This window comes from Pelophylax lessonae (genome assembly GCF_965119305.1).
Source record: "Pelophylax lessonae genome assembly, chromosome: 4".
Classification (NCBI taxonomy): domain Eukaryota; kingdom Metazoa; phylum Chordata; class Amphibia; order Anura; family Ranidae; genus Pelophylax; species Pelophylax lessonae.
The window spans coordinates 672,374,940-672,399,212 of record NC_138771.1 but is presented as its reverse complement, the minus strand read 5'-3'; the positions used below and the strand labels follow the sequence as shown (position 1 = coordinate 672,399,212).

Here is a 24,273-nt window from a genome sequence, read left to right as displayed (position 1 = left end):
GCCTCTTCCTCTGCCTGTAATTTTTTTTAATTACCCTGTGACAAAAGTCTCTAGAGAATCACAGTATATCTGGAAATAGGTATATAACACCCCGCTTCAATCTGTGGTATTGGGGAGGGGGGGGGCACAGGTTTATCACACAAGTTCTACAAATAATTGGCCAGTAACTTTTGTCACTGTGTGTAGCACAGCAAAAGAGGCCAAATTTTTGCAGGACTAAAATACAATCATAGAAAAGTATACTAGTAAATAACACCCCACTTCAATATGTGGTATTGGGGGGCCACTGGTTTATCACACCAGTTGTTCCAAAAATTGGCCAGTGAGTTTGGCACTGTGTGTATCAGAGTTAGCACAGCAAAAGAGGCAATAATGTTGCAGGACACAAATACACTTATAAAAGTATACTCAGACAACACCCCGCTTCAATCTGTGGTATTGGGGGGCCACAGTTTTATCACACCAGTTCTACAGATAATTGGCCAGTAACTATTGTCACTGTGTGTGTAGGACAGTTACCACAGCAAAAGAGGCCAAATTTTTGCAGGACTAAAATACACTCTTAGAAAAGTATACTGTTAAATAACACCCCACTTCAATATGTGGTATTGGGGGCCACTGGTCTATCACATCAGTTATAATACATTAAAAGTGCTTTTGTCACTGTTTGTAGTATTGCTGCAGCAACGCTCACCACACCATTCACAATGCTGCACAGTGCACAATATAAATCCACTATAATATGCTTTCTATATTACAAAGTATATTATACCGTGGATTACACCCCTATATAGTGCACTGCACACCTATACCAAATAAATAGCAGCCCTTAAACTGACTTTTGTGGACCTTAACAGAGCGATTTGTGTCACTGCCGATCTGTCCCTGATGAACACAGCATACCTGTCCCTAAACTGAACAGAGACTGCAGACCTATACCAAATACCAGCCCTGAAAAGGACTTTTGTGGATCTTAACAGAGCGATTTATGTCACTGGCAATCTGTCTCTGATGCGCACAGCCAAGCTTTCCCTATGCTGACAAAAAGCAGAATGTGAAATGGCTGCCATCTCTGGTCCATTTATAAGGTAGGGGGTATGTCCATGTGCTGAAATGTTTCAATTGGCTGTCCTGTTCAACCTGATGGCTGTGCCATGGGTCAAAGTTCTCCCCAATGTAAACTAATTTGGCCGCCGCGAACAACTCCATGTGTTCGCAAAATTGGCGGGTAGTGAACAAGCAAAATTTGCCGTGAACCGACTGTCGGGCGAACCGCAAGGCCATCCCTAATCTCCAACCTCCCAATGAAACAGAGAGGTAAACCCTTTGCAACTGTTGGGGGTGAGATATATCCTATGAAGGATTTTAAATTGGATCGGATGTTCTCTAGCAGAAACTAATTGTGACGTGGGTATTTCCATACATACAGTTGGTCCTCCCAGTCTTCCCCATCCACCACGGGCCTTTCTTTGTAGAATAAACCTGGTAGCGAAAGATAACACCACTCATCTACCCCACAATGTAGCACCCATCATCCTATCAGCCTATAGCAATTACAAAGTACTGTCTCCTGTTATTGATGTACCTAGGCCCACATTAATCTTGGCCATTAGGAAGTCAGAATTTGCATAGGATTGGGGTGGTCTCGGTAGGGCTGTCAGCAATGAAGAAGGCTCCATTTGATACTTTTATGATGCCCACCATCCGAAAGATGTCTCACCTAATGTTTATTGATATTTACGGTAATCTGTGAATCAGGAAGAGGAAGTTTGCCTTTTGTTTCATGGAACCAGTCAAGATTTTGTAATAGGTTTCTATTAATAGGTTTCTATTACCAGTAAGAAGGAGTAGTTACACAAGAGTGATCTTTGTGTAGGCCATTAAAACGAGAGATATTTTTCATGATGAAAGCAATTCTCTTCTCCTTTAAGTCTTTTACTGGATTTTTTTAACATTGACACCATGAGTTGCACTGGTGTATAGCGTCACACCTAGCACAGTGTACCTACCCCAGCATATGACTACTTAGTACCTGGGTCTGTATAGGAGGTAGTCTCTGTGATGCTCTGGAGCTGTTCTCGTTTAGCATGCCATCAGATCAGCTTCCCATTACCTTGTAAGAGCTCAAGGTAAAAGGCTCTACTGGCCCTCTTTGGTTAGCTCTTCTCCTTACCCTCTGTGATCACTGACCCCTTTCCCTATATCCCACCATGCTCTATCCCTTTCCATCCATTGTTATCTGGGGTTGGAGAACTTATATTGCATTCGTCACATGGCAGGCTCAAAATTATCACTCAACGAAAATCAAAAAGATCTCCTTCCTGGTCCATCAAAAGACTTTCATCTTAACCACTTGCCGACTGCTCACTGAGCTGGTACTGCGGCACAGTGGTTAGTTATCGTCCAGCGATGTAGACCTACGTCGCCAGACAACGCCCCCTCTCGGCTCCCGCTGTATTCAGACACAGCCGGAATCCTGCCAGGGGAGGAGAGGCGATGATCACTGCCGCTCTTCCCTGATCGTCTGGGATCGAGTGAGGAAATCCGCCCACTTGTGTAAACAAAGTGGGCGGATCTCCTCTGTGACAGACATTCACAGATTACAGGATTCAGCATAGCTGAACCTGCGATCTGTGTCTGTGTCACACAACCCCCTCCCCCCGCACACGTCAGTAAGCATGAGGCATACATTTAACCCCTTGATCACCAATAAAGTTAACCCCTTCCCTGCCAGTGTCATTATTACAGTGACAGTGCATATTTTTAGCACTGATTACTGTAGTAATGTCACTGGTTCCCTCAAAAGTGTTAAAAATGTCAGTTAGGGGTCCGATCTGTCCGCCGCAATGTCGCAGTCCCGCCAAAAAAAAAAATCGCAGATCTCCGCCATTACTAGTAAAAAAATAAACAATAAAAATGACAAATCTTTCCCGTAGTTAGTAAACGCAATAACTTTCGCGCAAACCAATCAAAATACGCTTTTTGCAATTTTTTTTTACTAAAAATAGGTAGCAGAAAACAAATTGGCCTAAAATGATAAAAAATTTAGAGGGGGGGGGGGGGGGGGGATGTTATATATCAGAATGTAAAAAATATTGTTTTATTTTTCAAAATTGTCGCTCTTTTTTAAAAAATTAAAAATTGCACAGGTGATCAAATACCACCAAAAGAAAGCTCTATTTGTAGGGAAAAAAGGACATAAATTTAATTTGGGTACAGCATCGCTTGACCGCGCAGTTGTCCGTTAAAGTAACGCAGTGCCGAATCTCAAAATATAGCCTGGTCAGGAAGGGGGTAAAATCTTCCAGTCTTAAAGTGGTTAAAAATACGCTCATTGAGGATTTTTTTGTCAAAGACATGTAGCTAAATACATTTTGGCCTAAATATATGACGAAAATTTAATATATTGGATATTTTTTAACTGTCAAAGTAGAAAATGTCAATTTTTTCGCTAAATTTTCGCTAATTTTTTTATTAATATCGCAAAAAATGAAAAGCGCAGAGGTGATCAAATACCACCAAAAGAAAGCTCTGTTTGTGGGAAAAAAAGGACGTAAATTTCGTTTGGGTACGGCGTTGCATGACCGCGCAATTGTCAGTTAAAGTCGCACAGTGCCAAGTTGCAAAAAGTGGCCTGGACGTAAAGCAGGAAAATCCTCCGGTGGTAAAGTGGTTAAAGACCTTCCATCTATAAGTCACAAGATCCCAACTGAAGGCCAACTTCACCAATTAGGTAGAGGACAGCTTGCTGCTATATGCTCTATTCCTCTGCTTTTGATATCTGATGAATGGAGTGGCAGTCCTTTCATACTTTGTACATTGAAAACAGATGGTTTGTCTTTCGGCCCAAAACTCCTCATAGGTTGTGGGGGTCAGCTGAAGTGGAGTTCACTTTCCCTGAGAAAGAAGGTAGGCCAAGAGGCAGGTCCTTTCTGAAAAGTCTGACTTTTAGTCAGTTTTATTTCAAAAGGTGGCAAAGAAAACAAAGTAGAAAATAAATCCTCACCATCCGGGCACTAAATAAACAGCACAGATACATCTCTGACAGGTGAAGGGCTTCTCCCAGCCACAATAACAAACAGGTATTTTGGAAACATTTTCTTCACCCATGAGTGATTTCCACACATAGTTCTCTCTCAGGTAGTTTCCTGAGTTCCAGGCCAGAGCACCCTCTTGCTTTGGGCCTTCTTTATTTATCCCACCTGCTGCTGGTCACACGTGAGAAGCAAAACCTTTATGGATCCCACACTGCCAAAATGGCCTGCAAAACCTGGACAGGATTCCATCTATGAAAATATGCGAGGTCACATCAACCACCTCGTCTTTCTTTATGTCACATGGTATAAGTGATGATTCCTGGCTGTCTGCATAGCCACAAGAAATGTTAGGTTAGGCAACAATGATAGTAGACAGATATAGTAGGTAAGGGTACAATGATAGCAGACAGAGATAGTAGGTAAGGGTACAATGATAGCAGACAGAGATAGTAGGTAAGGGTACAGTGATATTAGACAGAGATAATAGGTAAGGGTACAATGATAGTAGACAGAGGTAGTAGGTAAGGGTACAATGATAGTAGACAGAGATAGTAGGTAAGGGTACAGTGATATTAGACAGAGATAATAGGTAAGGGTACAATGATAGTAGACAGAGATGGTAGGTAAGGGTACAATAATAGTAGACAGAGATAGTAGGTAAGGGTACAATGATAGTAGACAGAGATAGTAGGTAAGGGTACAGTGATATTAGACAGAGATAATAGGTAAGGGTACAATGATAGTAGACAGAGATAGTAGGTAAGGGTACAGTGATATTAGACAGAGATAATAGGTAAGGGTACAATGATAGTAGACAGAGATAGTAGGTAAGGGTACAATGATAGTAGACAGAGATAGTAGGTAAGGGTACAACAATAGTAGACAGAGATAGTAGGTAAGGGTACAATGATAGGAGACAGAGATAGTAGGTAAGGGTACGATGATAGTAGAAAGAGATAGTAGGTAATAGTGCAATGATAGTAGACAGCAATAGTAGGTATGGGTACAATCATTGTTTATAGAGATAGTAGGTAAGGGCACAATCATATTAGACAGAGATAGTACATAAGGGTACAATGATAGTAGACAGAGATAGTAGGTAAGGGTACAATGATAGTAGACAGAGATAGTAGGTAAGGGTACAATGATAGTAGACAGAGATAGTAGGTAAGAGTACAATGATAGTAGACAGAGATAGTAGGTAAGGGTACAGTGATAGTAGACAGAGATAGTAGGTAAGAGTAGTTACATATATAATTACATAGTTAGTGAGGTTGAAAAAAGACATCCGTCCATCCAGTTCAACCTATGATGTGTGTGTGTGTTTGCTGTTAACCGTACATTATATACCCCTGTATGTTGTACATTGTATACCCCTGTACGTTGCGGTCTTTAAGGTGCCCATCTAATAGTTTTTTGAAACTATCAATGCTCCCTGCTGACAGAGTAGACAGAGATATTAGGTAAGGGTACAATGATAGTAGACAGAGATAGTAGGTAAGGGTACAGTGATAGTAGACAGAGATAGTAGGTAAGGGTACAGTGATAGTAGTCAGAAAAAGTAGGTATGAGTACAATGATAGTAGACAGAGATAATAGGTAAGAGTACAATAATAGTAAACATAGATGATAGGTAAGGGTACAATGATACTAGACAGGAATAGTAGGTATGGGGGCAATGAGAGTAGACAAGGATAGAAGGTAAGGGTACAATGGTAGTATGCAGAGATCATACAAAAGGATGCAATGATAGTAGACAGAGATAGTAGGTAAGGATACAATGATAATAGATGGATATAGTAAGTAAGGGTACAATTAAAGTAGACAGAGATAGTAGGTAAGGGTTGGGATTGCTGCAAGGCACCATGAAGGATCAATCATGTTTTACACAAATCTGGATCAATCTCGACAAAATCTTTACCATGTTGGCGGAACCACCTGTGCCCACCTCTACTGACCACCATGCCCAAGCCTCATGTGGAAACTCCTCTCTACCTCCCTGAGATGGGCCTTTTCAGGGACTCAAAAACTTCTTACCAACCTCAGTCATCGTCCATCACTCAACATTTTGCCACCAGTTCTTCACATAGACGCCATATGGTATTTATTATAATTACCTAATAAATTTGTTCTGCAGAAGAGTTATAAACTGTTGAAGTGAATTTCTCTGGAAACTTGGCTGAGATGCTACCTGATGATGGACTTAATCCAGGAGATCAATGATTAATACACCATTCTGCAAACAGGTATGAGTGAAGGAGCTTCTCTTCCGTCTGTGATAAGAATAATATCAATAATAAAGTAAAGACGTGAGGAGCCACATGAGGCCATAACCTCATTAATGGGAAACTCACCAAGGACACCTTATAGGTGAATATTGTATCAATGCATTGTTGTTATTGTTTATCAAATACTTGAATGGAATTTTTATATTGGAGGTTCCATTTCTTCACAATCATATTTTATATAAGATAGCGAGAAAAAAACAGATACACGGAATATCTAAACCAGAGAAGAAAAATGCCACAACTCCGTCCTACAATCAACCACCGATCCTCTTATCAGCCTATGACAATGACCTTGTGCTGTCACCGGTTGATGGCGTGCCTAGGCCAGTGGTTTTCAACTTTCAAGGTAAAGTTAAGTTCAGAGTAACAGTTTTCATACCATGAGTTCCCCATCCTGTAGAGGCCCGTTTGATTTGAGATATCTGAGTAATGAGAATACCTCTCAGATAAGCCTTCAGGGCGTCCCATGTCACAGATATGTGCAGATGGTTTATTTACTTCTAAGAACTCCAGGATATCCTGAATAATTCTGTCATGGGTTGCAAAAAAGGTTCAACTAGATTTTCCAGAATCCACCTCAATACGGGCTGCTTTCATAGTCCAGAAAGAGGATCAGAGGGGTGTGATTTAATGGGACCAGAACGGAGTATTCTACATGTATAATGCAAGCAAATGGTGGTGGGGTTCCCAGTGCCATGTGGCCAAAAACACGAATAACAATGTTCAGTGAGGTTAACTCCAGACCATACTAGGGGTGCTGGTGTGGAACCTGCCCCCCCAGATTTTTGTTGTGCCCCCCCCTCAGTTCTCCACATTCACTAATCCATTAGGAACTCTGATGGGGACAACTTATGAAAGGGGGGCACTGTGATGGGGATACCTGATGTAAGGGAGCACTCTAATGGGGACACCTGATCTAAGGGGGCACTCTCATGGGGATACCTGATGTAAGTAGGTACTCTGATGGGGACACCTGATGTAAGGGGGGACTCTGATGGGATCACCTGATGTAAGGAGGTATTCTGATAGGGATACCTGAGTAAGTGGGTACTCTGATGGGGATACCTGAAGTAAGGGGGGATTGTGATGGGGGACACCTGATGTAAGGGGGCACTCTGATGGGTGACACCTGATGTAAGGGGGTACTCTGATGGGGATACCTGATTTAGGGGGTACTGTGATGGGGGACATCTGATGTAAGGGGGTACTCTGATGGGGACATCTGATGTAAGAGGGCACTCTGATGGGAATACCTGTTGTGAGGAGGTACTCTTAAGTAGACACCTGATGTATGGGAGCACACTGATGGGGACACCTAATTTAAGGAGACACTCTGATGGGGACACCTGAAGTGAGGGGACACCTGATGGAAAGGGGTACCCTGATGAGGATACCTGAAGTGAAAGGGTACTCTGATGGGGACACCTAATGTATGGGAGCACACTGATGGGGACATCTAATGTAAGAAGACACTCTGATGGGGACATTTGAAGTAAGGGGGCAATCTAATGGGGACACTTGAAGTAAGAGGTCACTCTGATGGGGACATCTGATGCAATGGGGCACTCTGATTGGGACACCTGATGTAAGAGGGCACTCTGATTGGGACACCTGATGTAAGGGGGCACTCTGACAGGGAGACTTGATGTAAGAGGGCACTCTGATGGGGACATCTGATGTAGAGAGCGGCTCTGTGAGGATCCTGATGTAACGGGGGGCTATGATAGCGACACTTGATGTAGAGAAGTGCATATAAGGAAGTTCCCAGCATCTCTATCACACTGATGACATTATGCCCCCCGACTTTTTTTAATGCACCCCCATATCAGATAGGCTAGATCTGACCCTGCTCCAGAAATCAGTAAGGCCAATTTCCTGGAGAAATAAGGCCCAATGAGTGGGGGCATTAGAGGAAGCATTCCAGGCAGTATCATATTTGTCAATGTACGGGTTCAGATAAATATTGAAATCCCTCACAACCAATTAAGGTTCATCAGGTTAATCAGCCATGAATTTCAGTAGGTCTCGTAAGACCATAGGGAGAAGGGGGTGAGGGATGTATACATTAGCAATAATGCATGATAACATACTTAGAACGCAATACAAGAATATGTATCGACCTTGTGTATCCTCAATAGTCTGCCTGCAAGTGAGATTCACCCCATTGGTGGACACTGCTCCTGAATAGGAAGTATACATGGCATGGTATTGTGTACGGAAATGATGGTGTTTCAAATGGTAACGTGTATTTCTCTTGCAGGAATGTAGGCAGGCCCAGGTGGTTGGTACCCATGTTGGAGAGAATGCACATGGAGGCCAAAGAATGCAGCAAAATGTGTTAACACAAAAGTTCCACCAAGGTGGCAACAGAGGCTGTGTAACATGGCTGAACCCGGCACACCAATACTTTACAGAAGGTCCTGCAAGATACAGTCTAAGTATTATAGAAGATCCCCTAATTGGGTTCCAATGCCTGGCAACATCTGGTGAGGGAGGTGGCTGGAAGGCAGTCTGGCAACAAGGCAATTAAAGGTGGAAAGTGTGGGCGTCTGCAAGTAGGGGTAAGGGGGGGCAAATGCCCCCCCCCCCCCGAAATCTCAACTTCCCCTTTAAAGTGGTTGTTAAGCCACTTTATACCATCCTGTCTGTCTCTTTAATAATTCTGTGTGCCCCTGTGTCTGTGTATGTGTTTTAAAAAAAAATAAGGCGTTATTTACCAGTTTTCAGAGCGCTTGTGACCCATCGGCTCTCTCCTCTCCCCTTCTGACAGCTGCCTGCAGCGGGTGGGGCTGAGAATTCCTCGTTGTCATCAGTTGGGAGGGGAGGGGGAGAGGAGGGGAGAGGTGGACGGTCACGTGACCGGCGATTGGCGTTCTGAAAACATGTAAAGAACGGCTAATTTTTATAAAACACAGACACAGGGGCACACAGGATTATTAAACAGACTGTAGACCGGATATGAAACTTTAAATAAAACTGCAGCAGCAGGAGGGGCACTGACACAGGAGCAGACAGGCAGGGAGGGAGGGGGGAGAGAGGACAGAGGAGGACAGGAGGGCTGCGGATGATGGAGACAGGTAAACTGACCACGGTGTCAGGGCTCAGAAGCCATGGTATACCGTGGTCAGTTTACAGAGGGGAGGACATAGCCAGGCAGGATCAGCCAGGTATTTTAGGTTATAAGGGGGGGCCAAATTCCACAGCACAAGCACTGTCCTGTATAACATGCTTTAAGGGAATAGGATCAATTTTAGGTTAACAAATGCTCTTAAAATAAATGCTGCCATTTGCCCTTTAAAAATAAATACTCAAAATAATTATAATGACTAAGTCCCTCCCCTTCATGACATTGTTGAAAAGGGGAGGAGCATGGGTGACCTAAAAATGATGCCCCCCCCCCGAAAAAAGTTCTGCGGACGCCCATGGTGGAAAGAGCTCCTAGCTGGCAGCACAGACGAGCAGTCCCTGCTCTGTCCCTCCTCCAATGGGAACCTCTCCTTATGCTGGACACACTGTCCCTAACCAGGAGTTCCTGTTCCAGGCCTAGCCATTTTGTAAATGCTGGCCAAATTCAGTGGCACAGGGCTATTTATTAAAGCGGAGTTCCAGCCTCAAATACCTTTTTTAACTAAAAATACCCCTATAATACCAATCCATCGCCCTTTACAGAACCGCTATTCTCATACTTACAAGGTGTACAGTATTGGATTTTAGTCAAAATCTTACTTTTAAAAACGCTGTCTGGGCGCGGCCATCTTGGATGTGGGCATCTGAAGCCGCAGTGTAATCTGCTGTGTCCTTCTTCCTGATTCCATGGAGTGTTCTGGGAGTTCTTCATGATTCCAGCCTCCTGGGAGTGATGACAAACAGCTCCCAGAATGCAATGCAAAGGCGGAAGTGTTGTCGGTGGCCGTGGCCACAGAGGGGGGGAGAAGGAGGAAGTACAATCAAAAATGCCCTAAAAATAAGGTAAGTGACCCCCGAAAAAAATTGAAAATGCCCAATTGTTGATCAGCATAGCGAGCACTCCAGGAATCACTAAAGTTGCAAAATAGGCCGGAACTCCACTTTAACACTGCCCACACTAAAGATGGGCCCTGAAGTAATCTGGAGCAGCAGCATCCAATCAGACAGCTGCTCCCCTAATTACACCGACAGAGGCCTCAGAGGGATGCGAGTTCCTCCTTCCTGTATGGCGGCTACCGTAACAGTGCCAGTGGTGCAGGAAGGCCAAACTACACCTGCCTACAGGCTTACTACTGATGGCGAGAACTTCTTGGGAGTTGAAAACATGGCTTGTCTTTTATTAGCGTCTCTTAGCCCTCTCATGTTTAATGACACTACAGTGTCTTTCTAGCCATATAAATCAATGATAAAGATCAGGAGATCCATTAGTAATAATAAATCAGAGAGGGAAATTGCGGGAAGCAAATTTTTGAGCAGTAGATTTAGAAGACTGCGATGGTGTCTTAATGGAGCTGACTTTTTAACGCCCTGTCTGATAAGCAAGACATCTTCCTTGAAGCAATCTCTGTGGCCATGGGTTAAAGACATTAGTGAACAATTGCAGGCAGTCACTGCAGTTAAGATGTCAGACAGGGTAGGCTCACTAACAGGGCTGGAATCTATGTCAGGGGTCGGAGCGGTCTCATGTCTGGAAGGGTTACTCGCTGTGCTTGGCTGCAGAAGTAGGGAAGTCAAAGGCTTGGCAATCATCAGGCTGGACTGTGTATTATGTATCTGTAGCAAGAGCCTGGGCCACCCACTCCAAGGCTCTGAGCTTCTTCTTTATGGCTCTTTGTGACAGTCCTCCGGCGCCATTTTAGACTGGCCATGCAGCCACTGCTGTCTGTTCTTTAATATGGGTGAAGTAATCAATTAAAATATGATTACCTATAGCGCTTGCCAAAGTAATTTTATCAATAATCTTAAAACTATAAATTCAGACTTATAAAGTGCAGATATATCCCCGTGATTCAATATAAATATTAAATAAATGGGTACACTTAAGGCTGCATTCACATGTCAGCTTATAATCGCGGGCAGAACCGCCGCGGTTCCGCCCGCGATTCGGAGATTTATTGCAAATCGCGGGACGCCTAGCGTTGCCCGTTGATTTGCAATAGCCCCCCAAACGCCGAGCGATGTTGCCGCGATTTACGCCCACCGAATCGCGGCAACATCGCGCAAACAAAATCGCGGGACGCAATACGCTCCAAAGAAGCTCTTGTACTTTTTTGGAGCGTATTGCGTCCCGCGATTTTGTTTGCGCGATGTTGCCGCGATTCGGCGGGTGTAAATCGCGGCAACATCGCTCGGCGTTTGGGGGGCTATTGCAAATCAACGGGCAACGCTAGGCGTCCCGCGATTTGCAATAAATCTCCGAATCGCGGGCGGAACCGCGGCGGTTCTGCCCGCGATTATAAGCTGACATGTGAATGCAGCCTAAATATGAATAAGTTAAACACAGTAAAATTAATTCAATAAATTTACAAATTCATATGTAGTGTAGAGGTTCAAAATCATAATCCATATACAGAAAAGTTCATTGTTTTGAAGTGATGTGACTTCCTAATAGTGAATGTTCACGTAAATAAATAAATAAAGGTGCACAGTGAAAAGTGCTATGTGCTGCTGTGATAAATCTTCCACTCTATCCTTGGTGTCAATCCTCGTGCTCCGCTGTGATAAATAGAAAGATTTTACACTCACCATATTGTGTGGGCCCTATGTGCCTTATGACACTAGGACCACCAGAGCTTATTGACCCCCAGGGTCCAGGTGCGTTCCCTCCAAGTGGGTGCCTTCTCCTGTAACCACGCTCCTCCTGCTGCCAAACTTCCAGTCAGGGATGTTTGAAAAAGAAAGGCGAGTCTGGATAGTGTAATACCATTTTCCAAATGGTTTTATTGCACAAAAATCCGGTGAGCCAGTTACAAAGTCCCAATAAAACAAAGACTGTAAAAGCAGTAAAAATTCTGAAGGAAATCGGGGTAAAACATATAAAACGCCGTCACTAAATTGAGCTACGGTATAGAAAGCAGCACTTCCGGGTTGCGTTCCACCGGGCCCTAGTGACGTCATGACGTGCGTTCCAGCTAACGCGTTTCGTCATTGGCTAGACGTCTTCAGAGGAGCTGTCTGTTCTTTGTTCTTTTTTTTTGTTATGGCTTTGCGTGCATATAGTTCACCAGAAGCGGTCTGAGATGAACAAGGGAGCAGTTGCTATCAGCTGGGAATGTGTCAGCCCCAGCATTTAAAAAGTCAAGATGATAGAGGCCGTCTAAGCCAGACCCCTACTATGTTTATCTTGATCTTCACTTTAATCAAGATACCAAGAGGAGTAAATCCAAGGTTGGCTTTTGTTTTATACCTTGACATGCAGGTGGCTTGGCTGGAACAAGTCAGGAGGTCAAAGGCTTGGCAATCATCAGGCTGGACTATGGACTATGTATCTGTGGTGGGGGCTTTGTTTGAGGACTCTTTAGCAAGAGTCTGGGCCAACCACTCCAAGTCTCTGAACTTCTTCTTTATGGCTCTTTGTGGCAGCCCTCCGGCGCCATTTTAGATTGGCCATGCAGCCACCGCTGTCTGTTCTTTGTTCTTTTTTTTGTTATGGCATTGCATGCAAAAAGTTTACCAGGAGCGGTCTGAGATGAACAGGGGAGCAGTTGCTATCAGCTAGGAATGTGCCAGCCCCAGCATTTAAAAAGTCAAGATGATAGAGGCCGTCCAAGCCAGACCCCCTACTATGTTTTTCTTGATCTTCACTTTAATCCAGATACCAAGAGGAGTAAATCCAAGGCTGGCTTTTGGTTTATACCTTGACATGCAGGTGGCTTGGCTGGAACAAGCCAGGATTTTGTTGAACATTTCTATCATCACTATGAAGGAGGAGTTTGATAAGAGTGACCTTTGTGCAGGTTATTGAGGCAACGGAGAATTTAAGCTTCCTCATGGTGAAAGCACTTCTCATCTTCTTTAGCTCTTTTACTGGATTTCCAGCACTAACACAAGAAATGGGACTGGTGTATAAGGTCACACAGTGTATCCACCCCAGCATATGACCACTTAGTGACTGGGCTTGCATGGTAGGTAGCCTCTGCAGTACTCCAGAACTCTTCTACTCCAGCATGGCACAAGACCAGCTTCCCATTAGAAGCACCTAAGGGAACAGACTCTACTAGTCTTCAATGGGTGTAGTCACTGGTTAGCTCCCCAGCTTACTCCCTACCACCACTCACTCTCTCACTCTATATTCCTCCAAAACCTCTCCCTTACCTTAGGACAGTCTCTGCTTCTTAGGTCAATGTCCATTCATGGTTTAATTGAAGCAAAAGTAAAGATGGTAGACAACTAATTACCAGTAACCTCTTTTTTCTCTCCTAAAAACTCAGTTTTTAAACACAGGAGCATATATAAACAGGAAGATCATGAATGCCATGGGCTATGCAGCCAGGTGATCATGATTCAGCACGTCTCAGCACGACTGACTATAGAGCTGTATGGACTCTATTTGGGAGTATCTCTATTATTTCTGGCATTAGAGAACTTTCTATTGCATCTTTCACATGGCAGGCTAAAAAAAATCCCTCACAACCAAAGGGAAGAAAATCTTCTTCCTGGTGCACCAAAAGCCTTTCTTCTTAATGACCCTTCATCTTCAAGTCACAAGATCCCAACTAAAGGCCAACTTTACCAATCAGGGAAAGGACAGCTTTCGGCTAGGTGGCTTCACATATGCCCTAAAAGACCCCTCTTCTTTCCTCTTGATATCCGGCTATTATGTAAGGGTACAATGATAGTGGACAGAGACAGTAGGTAAGAGTACAATGATAGTAGACAGAGATAGTAGGTAAGAGTACAATGATAGTAGACAGAGATAGTAGGTAAGAGTACAATGATAGTAGACAGCGATAGTAGGTAAGGGTACAATGATGGTAGACGGAGATAATAGGTAAGGGTACAATGATAGTAGACAAAGATAGTAGGTAAGGATACAATGATAGTGGACAGAGATAGTAGGTAAGGGTACAATGATAGTAGACAGAGATAGTAGGTAAGGGTACAATGATAGTAAACAGAGACAGTAGGTAAGAGTACAATGATAGTAGACAGAGATAGTAGGTAAGGGTACAATGATAGTAGACAGAGATAGTAGGTAAGAGTACAATGATAGTAGACAGAGATAGTAGGTAAGAGTACAATGATAGTAGACAGAGATAGTAGGTAAGAGTACAATGATAGTAGACAGATATAATAGGTAAGGGTACAATGATAGTAGACAGAGATGGTAGGTAAGGATACAATGATAGTAGACAGAGATAGTAGGTAAGAGTACAATGATAGTAGACAGAGATAGTTGATAAGGGTACAATGATAGTAGACAGAGATAGTAGGTAAGAGTACAATGATAGGAGACAGAGATAGTAGGTAAGGATACAATGATAGTAGACAGAGATAATAGGTAAGGGTACAATGATAGTAGACAGAGATGGTAGGTAAGGGTACAATGATAGTAGACAGAGAGAGTAGGTAAGGGTACAATGATAGTAGACAGAGATAATAGGTAAGGGTACAATGATAGTAGACAGAGATGGTAGGTAAGGGTACAATGATAGTAGACAGATATGGTAGGTAAGGGTACAATGATAGTAGACAGAGATAGTAGGTAAGAGTACAATGATAGTAGACAGAGATAATAGGTAAGGGTACAATGATAGTAGACAGAGATAGTAGGTAAGGATACAATGATAGTAGACAGAGATAGTAGGTAAGGATACAATGATAGAAGACAGAGATAGTAGGTAAGGGTACAATGATAGGAGACAGAGATAGTTGATAAGGGTACAGTGATAGTAGACAGAGATATTAGATAAGAGTACAGTCGTAGTAGAAAAGATAGTAGGTAAGAGTACAATGATAGTAGACAGAGATAGTAGGTAAGGGTACAATGATAGTAGACAGGGATAGTAGGTAATGATAGCAGACATATATTAGCGTAGAATGCTGTATGCAGACCTCAGATTCCGCCTCCCTCACTGCTCACCCCTCCCTTTCATAAAAAGAGGATTTCTGTCAACCAGCAGTCATACCATACCTGTCCTACCTGCAGCTTGTACTTCCCTACTCTCACTGCGCTCACCTGTGTCTGCAGGGCATCAGTCCCACAAGATTTCTCTGGATTAAAAAAACATCAATCATATCAACTAAAGAGTCACCGAGAAGAGCTCATGTTACCTTGGAGGGGCTGAAAAGGAAAAAGGACACCTTTTGTCGTCTCTTTGAAGCTAGACCTTCTGAATGGTAAGTTTTCATTTAGCAAAAGTTATTTATTTTTTTTCTATAGACTGTCCGTTATGGAAGCTTTATGTTCAGCATTTTACCTTTTTTTTTTTTTACTTATTTTTTTCTATACTTACATAGTTATATAGTTACATAGTTAGTGAGGCTGAAAAAAGACAACAGTCCATCCAGTTCAACCTATGATGAGTGTGTGTGTTTATATCAATAGTACATTGTATACCCCTGTATGTTGTACATTGTATACCCCTGTATGTTGTACATTGTATACCCCTGTATGTTGTACATTGTATACCCCTGTATGTTATACATTGTATACCCCTGTATGTTGTGGTCTTTAAGGTGCCCATCTAATAGTTTTTTGAAACTATCGATGCTCCTCGCTGATGCCACTGCTTGTGGAAGAGAATTCCACATCCTTACTGCTCTGTAAAGAACTCCTTACGCAGTTTAAGGTTAAACAGCTTCTCTTCTAATTTAAGCAAATGGCCGCGGGTCCTTTTATATTTCACGGAAAAGTTTGTTCTCTATGCTAGGGTCACCAGTAAGGTATTTGTACATTTATATCATATCCCCTCTCATCGTCTCTTCTCCAGAGAGAATAAGTTCAACGCTTGTAGTCTTTCCTCATAGCTGAGACCCTCCAATCCCTTTATTAGCTTTGTTGCCCTTCTCTGGACTCTCTCCAGTTCCAGCACATCCTTCCCGAGGACCGGTGCCCAGAACTGGACAGCATACTCCAGATGTGGCCGGACCAGAGTCTTGTAGAGTGGGAGAATAATCTCTTTATTTCTGGAGTGAATCCCCTTTTTTATACATCCCAGTATTCTGTTGGCTTTGCTTTCCACACCAAACCATTCCAAGTACTCCCCATTTATGACTAGGAAAGGCCACTCACGCCATGGGGTTAATTAACTTGGGTTAGCCTGATCTGTGGGATAAGCTGCTGCCTCAAAAAAAACCTAAAAGTGGATAACTGTGAATAAACAAGTGTAAGCAGCACTAGATCCTCCTACCTACTGCAAACATAAAATGATGTGCAAAAATTGCTGTGCAAATATACAGTACTGTAAATAACGGGAATAAGTTAATCAGCATCAGTGCAATGCTTATAAAGTGTTAACATTCAATGAATAATAGAAAGTGCTGTGCTTAATCAGTGCTATAGACACAATTGATAAATATGGTAAACTGTAAAAAATCTAAAGTGCAATACAAAAAGTGCCTGAATAGTGCTTATATAAATAGTGAATATAGGGTTTGGAACAGTGCAAAACCAATATGCAGTCCAAAGTGATAAGTCCCTTATGCAGATAACAACAGCCCAATGAAGGTGATTATGCGTGTTCCTGGACAGTAGTGCTGGCACACTCCGATTCACCGCCAAACTGTGGTAAAATTTCAAACTCACCGGATGGTGTTGATCTTAGCTGGCATACGTCCACTAAAGATCAATATACGCTTAGGGGTCTCCTTGCGCTGAGAGGCCGGTGTCCCAATGGATGGATGCGTTTCCTGTCCGCATTTTCAGAGGGAGCGAAAAAATTAAGAGGGCTCCTCATAGTGTAGTATGGTTAAATACTCCAATTTTATTAAAAATATATATTAAAAGATCCAGCAGACACTGTAATATAAAATATCTGGTGCCCGTGCAAATTGCCCTTGGTCTCCCTGGCACCTTACGGTGAGCCGTGTAGCAGTCCTGGGAGCCGCGCCACACCTGGAAGTAGGGTATAGCGGCGTGCGGTTCAAAGCAGGGACCAGAGCGAGGTAGCGTGTGTTCCCCATTTATGACCACCCTCTGGACTCGCCCCTGCAGCCAGCTTTTAATCCAGGTACTCACTCTTTGGTCAATACCTACGTACCTTAGTTTGTACAGTAAGTCCCCGTTCACATTAGATCGCTCCGACTTCGGGGGCGACCTGTGAAGTCGCGTGCACCGCGACTTCGGCGCGACTTGCACGGACTTCATCTAATGAATGTCTATGCAAGTCGCTCCAGGTCGCCACGAAGTAGTAAAGGACCCTTTTTCTAAGTCAGAGCGACTTGTGTCGCTCCTATTAGAACCGGTCCTGTACTACTCAATGGACCCGACGGTGCGCGACTTGCCAGGCTGACCAAGTCGCCTGGCAAGTCGTAATAGTGTGAACCGGCTCTAAGCTTTTGTGGGGAACTGTATCAAATGCCTTTGCAAAGTCCAGATACACCACATCTACAGACCTTCCATTATCTAGGTGGCAGCTCACTTTTTCATAGAAGGTTAATAGATTGGTCTGGTAAGAGCGATTTTGCATGAATCCATGCTGATTTCTACTAATGACACCGTTTTCATTACTAAAGTCTTGTATATAGTCCCTTATCATCCCCTCCAATATCTTACAGACTATTGATGTTAGGCTAACTGGCCTGTAGTTCCTAGGAATATATCTCGCCCCTTTTTTTAAATATTGGTACCACATTATCTTTTTTCCAATCAGCTGCTACCATTCCCGTCAGTAGACTATCCATAAAAATTAGGAATGCAGTCTTTCCTTATGTTAACTGACACATTAGTCACCAATAGGGAAGTGCATCAAATGCTTCAACAATATTCAAATATATTATTTACACAGCCAGCCCTTTGTGTAAATCTCAGCTCAGTTCCTCATAGAAAGAAAGCATCGCTTCCTCACTTTCATCTTTCATGAATTTTTGCTGGCTATCACATATGGTATTTTAGTCTATCAGTATCTATTGTATGTGGTCTCTTTGCATTCCCTCAAATATCTCCCCTATAACAGAAGTTACTCTTGTAGAACTGTAGATATTGGGTGAAGACTTTGAACTTCTTTAAAACATAGGCAGCACGGATGTTAACATCCATTGGTACCAAACCAGTAATTTCTGGGTCTTTAAAAATGAGAAACAATGGCTTAGATATAACTCAACTCAACTCTTTTGGGACTCATGGGTGAAAACCATCCAGTCCTGTGTGCTTTATTCACATTTTGTTTGTCTTGTTGTTTCTGGAACATATAAATGTTGAGCCATTGAGCCATGGAGGTTCCTTGTGTTAATACTGTTCCCATATTGTACATCTGGGGCTACCTGCCTGACATCACCCGCTGCCATCTTTCAGAAAGTCGTCTGGACACTGGCTGTCTTTCAACTGCTTTGCTATATCATCGTGATTGTAAGTGCAAATAAATCGGAGTTTTTTTATTAAATGGATCGCTCTTAGATCTCTCCCTTTATTGTCCCCTATGTGTATCTCCCTTTGGGGAGTTTCTTTGGTGGATTGTGATCGCTCCTTGTCTCTTGGTAACACACGTTGGATACGGATTGGTGGCTGGGAAGTTGCGGTACCACATTCATTGAGTGCAGGGCTTTTTTCTCGGAGAATAGGTGCAGGTACTCCCCTCTTCCGAGTCACCCCTTGTCTCCACTCCCTACCCACCTCCGAGCGCTGTCCTTTGGTTCCACCCTCTGCCAACCTCCCCTTTTAGAGAATACAGAACCAAGTATCATGTTGTGGTTCTAGGTAATTTGTATGGAATTTGTTAATGATAACTATAAAAGCAGTAAAATAAATCTCCTGGAATCAGCAACAATAGACCCCCCCCCCAACATCAGATCCCCCCAGCAGCAATAAATCTTGGGGCCAGGGGCCAGGGGGGCAATTGCCCCCTGGGCTGCTCTGATGCCCCGTAAAAAGGCTGCACCATTATGCCACAGACATACCTACTAAGTGCGGGTTGAAAACAAGGAAAGAGTGCAGTCCCCCCCCCCCCCCCAGCATGGATGGTGTAAACTGTGTCTAAGCAGAGACCCGTTTCATGCCCCACTGGAGACTCTTCTCCCTTGGCCAGCCCCAACAGAGCTGTCCCAGCTTCCCCCAGCCACCCCTTTCTGGCCAGGTTGGGAACCAGGATTTAGCCAGTGAGTAGAAAGTACCTGGAGCTGGGCTTCAGCCTGGAATGGGGGTCAGGAGAAGGCCAGGAAGAGGTAGAGTGGGAGGGGAGCCGAGTTTTCTGCACCATGGGGCTCTGGTTTGTACTTGCCCCCACGGCCGAAAGTTGCCAGTCAGCCCCTGGGTAACTCTGACTCGGAGGCAATCAATCTTGATGTGGAGGAATAGAACAGTCAGAGTGCATATGGGGCAATGCTTGCTGGAGTCACGGAGAAGACAATAATACGGATAGCCATTATTGATCTTGTAGGATCTGGAAATCATCATATTCTTGGTTTGGAAAAGATTCTTCCTCCAGTGTTAGAGAACTCATAGTTAACAATTATTACGTTTTAATATATCTTTCGTCTACTATTTGTTGATTTCAGCGTGCTCTTCAAAATCAACATATCCTATTTGTTCTTCTTGAGTAAACATGTTTCTGTTTGGAAAATACCTAAAACTTTACTAGTAAAGACCCTAATGACGAAATATATTAAAGACTGCACTTTGATATGCCACATTGCAAAAAGTGGCCAATATGGAATGGAAAATACCACAATTAATTTCTTAACCTGATGCCCAACCATGGTATGACCATGGCACGCCTATAGTGTAGTTTATTAAACCAAAGTTATACCTTAAATTTTGTTAATTAACATTGAAATTTAATGTTTCTAAAAGAGCAACACCAAAGGTCAATGGATCCACCATTGGAGACCCTTTAGGGCAGGAGGAGACTGTGGCTACTACTTACGCATGAAGAAGAGCTCCAGCGCATACACTGTCGCCCAATTTGGATTGACTTCATATGCTACTGTATGTCACGTGAACAAGAGTACAGATTTCTTAGTATCAGACTGTGATTGTAAGGACATGAGGGTCCAACGAGCAGAGACCACATCAGTGCCCTGAGGGAGATTGTAAACCTAATTGAAAGGGTGATAAATTGGGGGGGGGGGGGGGGCATGGCCAGGTGCCATGGATAATGGCCGCTTGAGAGGAGAGCTCTGTGCCATCCAGCTCCACCACCACTTCTAGAGCGACAAAGGACAGCACAATGTACTTGATTCAGGTCCCAGAACCTGCTGCAGACGACCCTGGCTAATATGGGTATGCGAAAGATCGGCAACTTTGGGGGGGGGGCATGGCCAGGTGCCATGGATAATGGCCACTTGAGAGGAGAGCTCCGTGCCATCCAGCTCCACCACCGCTTCTAGAGCGACAAAGGACAGTACAATGTACTCGATTCAGGTCCCAGAACCTGCTGCAGACGACCCTGGCTAATATGGGTATGCGAAAGATTGGCAGCGGTCCTCGCAAGCTGATGGACTTCTTCACAGCAGCGAGCACACCACTGTTCCAATATGACGCTGCGGCCTCCGCATACCATTGCAGGTAAATGAGCAGCAAAGGGGGAGGAAAAAACAGACATATGTCTGTCTCGCTCTCGCCCAGTACCACCAACCCTTCCCCCTTAGGGAATTCTCCACTACACAGCCCTCTGAAGACAGCTTAGAGAAGATCTACTGCACATACAGTACATATGCAGGGGAGAGGAAGGGGGGAGACATGTCGCAACACAGTACAACAGAATTCTATGAGCAGATCCTTGACTTCCCTACTATGGGAAAGCCCCTAAGTGATACCACAATGAAAGAAATACTGGTGTCCCTGCGTGGGTCTATGCACAGGGACCTAATGGATTGTATCTCACAGATGAAGCGGGACATAGCAGAGGTGGGGGTTAGGGTCAACCATGTGGAACTCAAAATTGCAGAGTTTGCAACTGTTCACAACGAGTTAGTGGATGCTCGCTCACAATGAAAAAGGATGAGCTAGATTCACTGAGGAGCAAGATGGAAGACCTGAAAGTCAGGTCCTGTAGAAACAATGTTAAACTACGCGGAGTAGTGGAATCTGTACCCCCCTCTGAACTTAGGCAGTTTGTGCAACAACTTATAACTGACTTACTCCCTGACACACCTGCTAGAGATGTCATAGTGGATTGGGCTCATAGATTTCCCAAGCCACAATACCTTCCCGAAAAAATTACAGGAGACGTCATTGTTCGCATACATTTTTTTAATGTGAAAGTATGATTACCTTTCCCATTACACCATGTTGGCTCACAAAAAGCTAGTGCCTTTAACCAGACTACTGCGCAACAGCTACTTATTCTATTCTTGGGGTTTTCGCAACCAAGCTACTCATTATGAAGGACGGTTGCACCTTCGCTGTTAAGTCCCTTGAGGAGGGACTGCAACTGACAAAGAATTGGGGCCTGCTACCTCCAGTTGAGGAAACCACATTGCCTAAACCAACTCCAGGTCATATCTCCCCCCGAGTGGAGACAGGTTGATGCAACTTGAGCCTAGCCTGAAGCCTTTCAAACCCGTAGACCCGGCTTGGTCTAAAATTTTCAACACCTGCAAGAGTGGATGCTGGCTAATTGGAACTGTACCCCCATTGCTCCAATGTGAAATTTCTTGCACGTTGAGGTTTACCTCTTCCCTTTTTTATGTTACCTATACTGTTTTATTGTTGACATTTATATTTTATTCTTTTCCTTTCTACCACCTGCAATTCACATTGGAAACACTGATGACACCCTTCTGGAAATTACCCATTATCACCACCGATCAGAAAGCCACCTGCACTTCCTTATGAGACACTGCTTACTATTACTTACAGATACTGTTTTCCACTTATTCCTTTTACAGGTATACTAACTACCCCCATTCAGTACCTCCCTCTACCCACACAATGGTACTTAACCACTAAAGCCCCGGAAGATTTTACCCCCTTCTTGACCAGTCCCTATTTTGCGATTCGGCACTACGTGACTTTAACGGACAATTGCGCGGTCGTGCGACGCTGTACCTAAACTAATTTGACGTCCTTTTTTTCCCCACAAACAGAGCTTTCTTTTGGTGGTATTTGATCACCTGTGCGATTTTTACTTTCTGCGCTATAAACAAAAAAAGAGCGTAAATGTTGCAAAAATAACAATATTTTTCACATTTTTTTATATGAAATTCCCCCCAAAAAAATGTAAAAATCAAATTTTTTTAACATTTTAGGCCAATTAGTTTTCTGCTACCTATGTTTGGTAATAAAATCTCAATAAGCGTATTTTGATTTGTTTGCGCAAAAGTTATCGCGTTTACTAACTAAGGGAAAGATTTTTGTAATTTATGTTGTTTTTTTTTTAACGAGTAATAGCGGCGATCTGCGATTTTTTTTGCGGTACTGCGACATTGCGGCGGACAGATCAGACCCTTGACTGACATTTTTGACACTTTTGGGGGTACCAGTGACATTACTACAGTAATTAGTGCTATAAATATGCACTGTTACTGTAAAAATGACACTGGCAGGAAAGGGGTTAACTTTAATGGGTATGCAGGGGTTAAGTGTGTCCCTAGGGGCGTGTTTCTAACTGTAAAGGGGCGTGGCTAGTGGTGTAACAACAGAGACATGCGATCCTACATAGCAGGACCGTATGATCTCTGTTCTTACACAGGGGAGAATGACAGGCGGCTTTGTTTACATTAGCCGCCTGCCTTTCTCCCTCTGCACCGGACGATCGCGAGTGACCGGCGGACATCGGGTCTGCCAGTCACACGAGCGGGGATGTGCAGGAGCGAGCGGGGGCGGGAGCACGCCTCCGGCGGCGTGCGCTCGCTCCCTAGAGCCTCACAGGCTAGCAACCTAGTCCTACGTCACTTTGCCTGTGAGGGGCTGACCGCCGCAGTAAATAGTCGTGCGGCGGTCGGCAAGTGGTTACGTTTATCCCTATTAACGTTCATGGTCTTAACAGTCCCTTTAAAAGACGATCTGGACAAGTCCAGCAGGGAACTGTGATTGTAGACCAGCCAATGCACTAAACAGTCCGGCCTGACACTCCCAAATGGAATATAAAAGAAAGGGGCCACAAATAGTGTAGTACGTAGGGGACACTTTATTAAAGATAAGGTAAAAAACTCACATGTATGGAGAATAATAGCGCTATTTTCAGCAGAATCCAACATGGATGCTTGTCTTTACCTTACTTCTGGTAAGCGTTTAGCGTGCCCTTAGCATGCAGCACTGATTGTGGAAGAAGTCACGACATTTGGTGGAGGATTCTTTTCTTGCACTTTGCACCCAATTTTGGACTTTAGCTTTCTTTATTTATGGACATTATTTATCATTGGATTGTTCATTGCCATGTTTATTAAACTGGTTATTATGGTATAATTTCAAGCACAGTTTACTGGTATCGCAATTTATAGTTTGATTCTTATCATCACGTCAATTTAGCGCGGCTCTTCTTTTGCATTTATTCTTTGGTGTTTCCCACTACAGCTGCAGCTTTCACATTTATCACTTAATTTGTTACTATTGATTTATTCACTTTTTCACATTTGTGCCTAGCGCGGTTATTTTTATAGACAAAAGACGAGCTGTGTGGCAAGAAGCAATATCCCTAAAAAGTGACGTCCTGTGCATACAGGAAACACATTTTGAAGAACAAAAACAACCCAAATGCTCGGACAAGCTGTTCCCTCAGATGTTTACAGCTTCTGGGCCTACTAAAAGATGCAGAGTCCTAATTGCTATAAAACACTCTTCCAACTTCAAAATGTTATATGGGATAAAGCTGGCAGATATATTATACTCATATGTGACCTAAACAATGTTACAGTACATATACTCTTGTCAACCTATGCGC

At 43.5% G+C, this 24,273-nt stretch overlaps 1 protein-coding gene across 1 annotated transcript in view; it reads left to right on the top strand.

Moving 5' to 3' along the window:
• Nucleotides 1-15,431: 15,431 nt before the first annotated feature.
• The window catches only part of LOC309552451 (non-receptor tyrosine-protein kinase TNK1-like), a 65,564-nt gene continuing 56,722 nt past the window's right edge, over nt 15,432-24,273 (top strand). Inside the window, exon 1 of the mRNA XM_082253410.1 lies at nt 15,432-15,631. Coding sequence (XP_082109536.1) covers nt 15,629-15,631 — 3 coding nt within the window. The 5' untranslated portion in view covers nt 15,432-15,628. The remainder of the gene's footprint in view (nt 15,632-24,273) is intronic.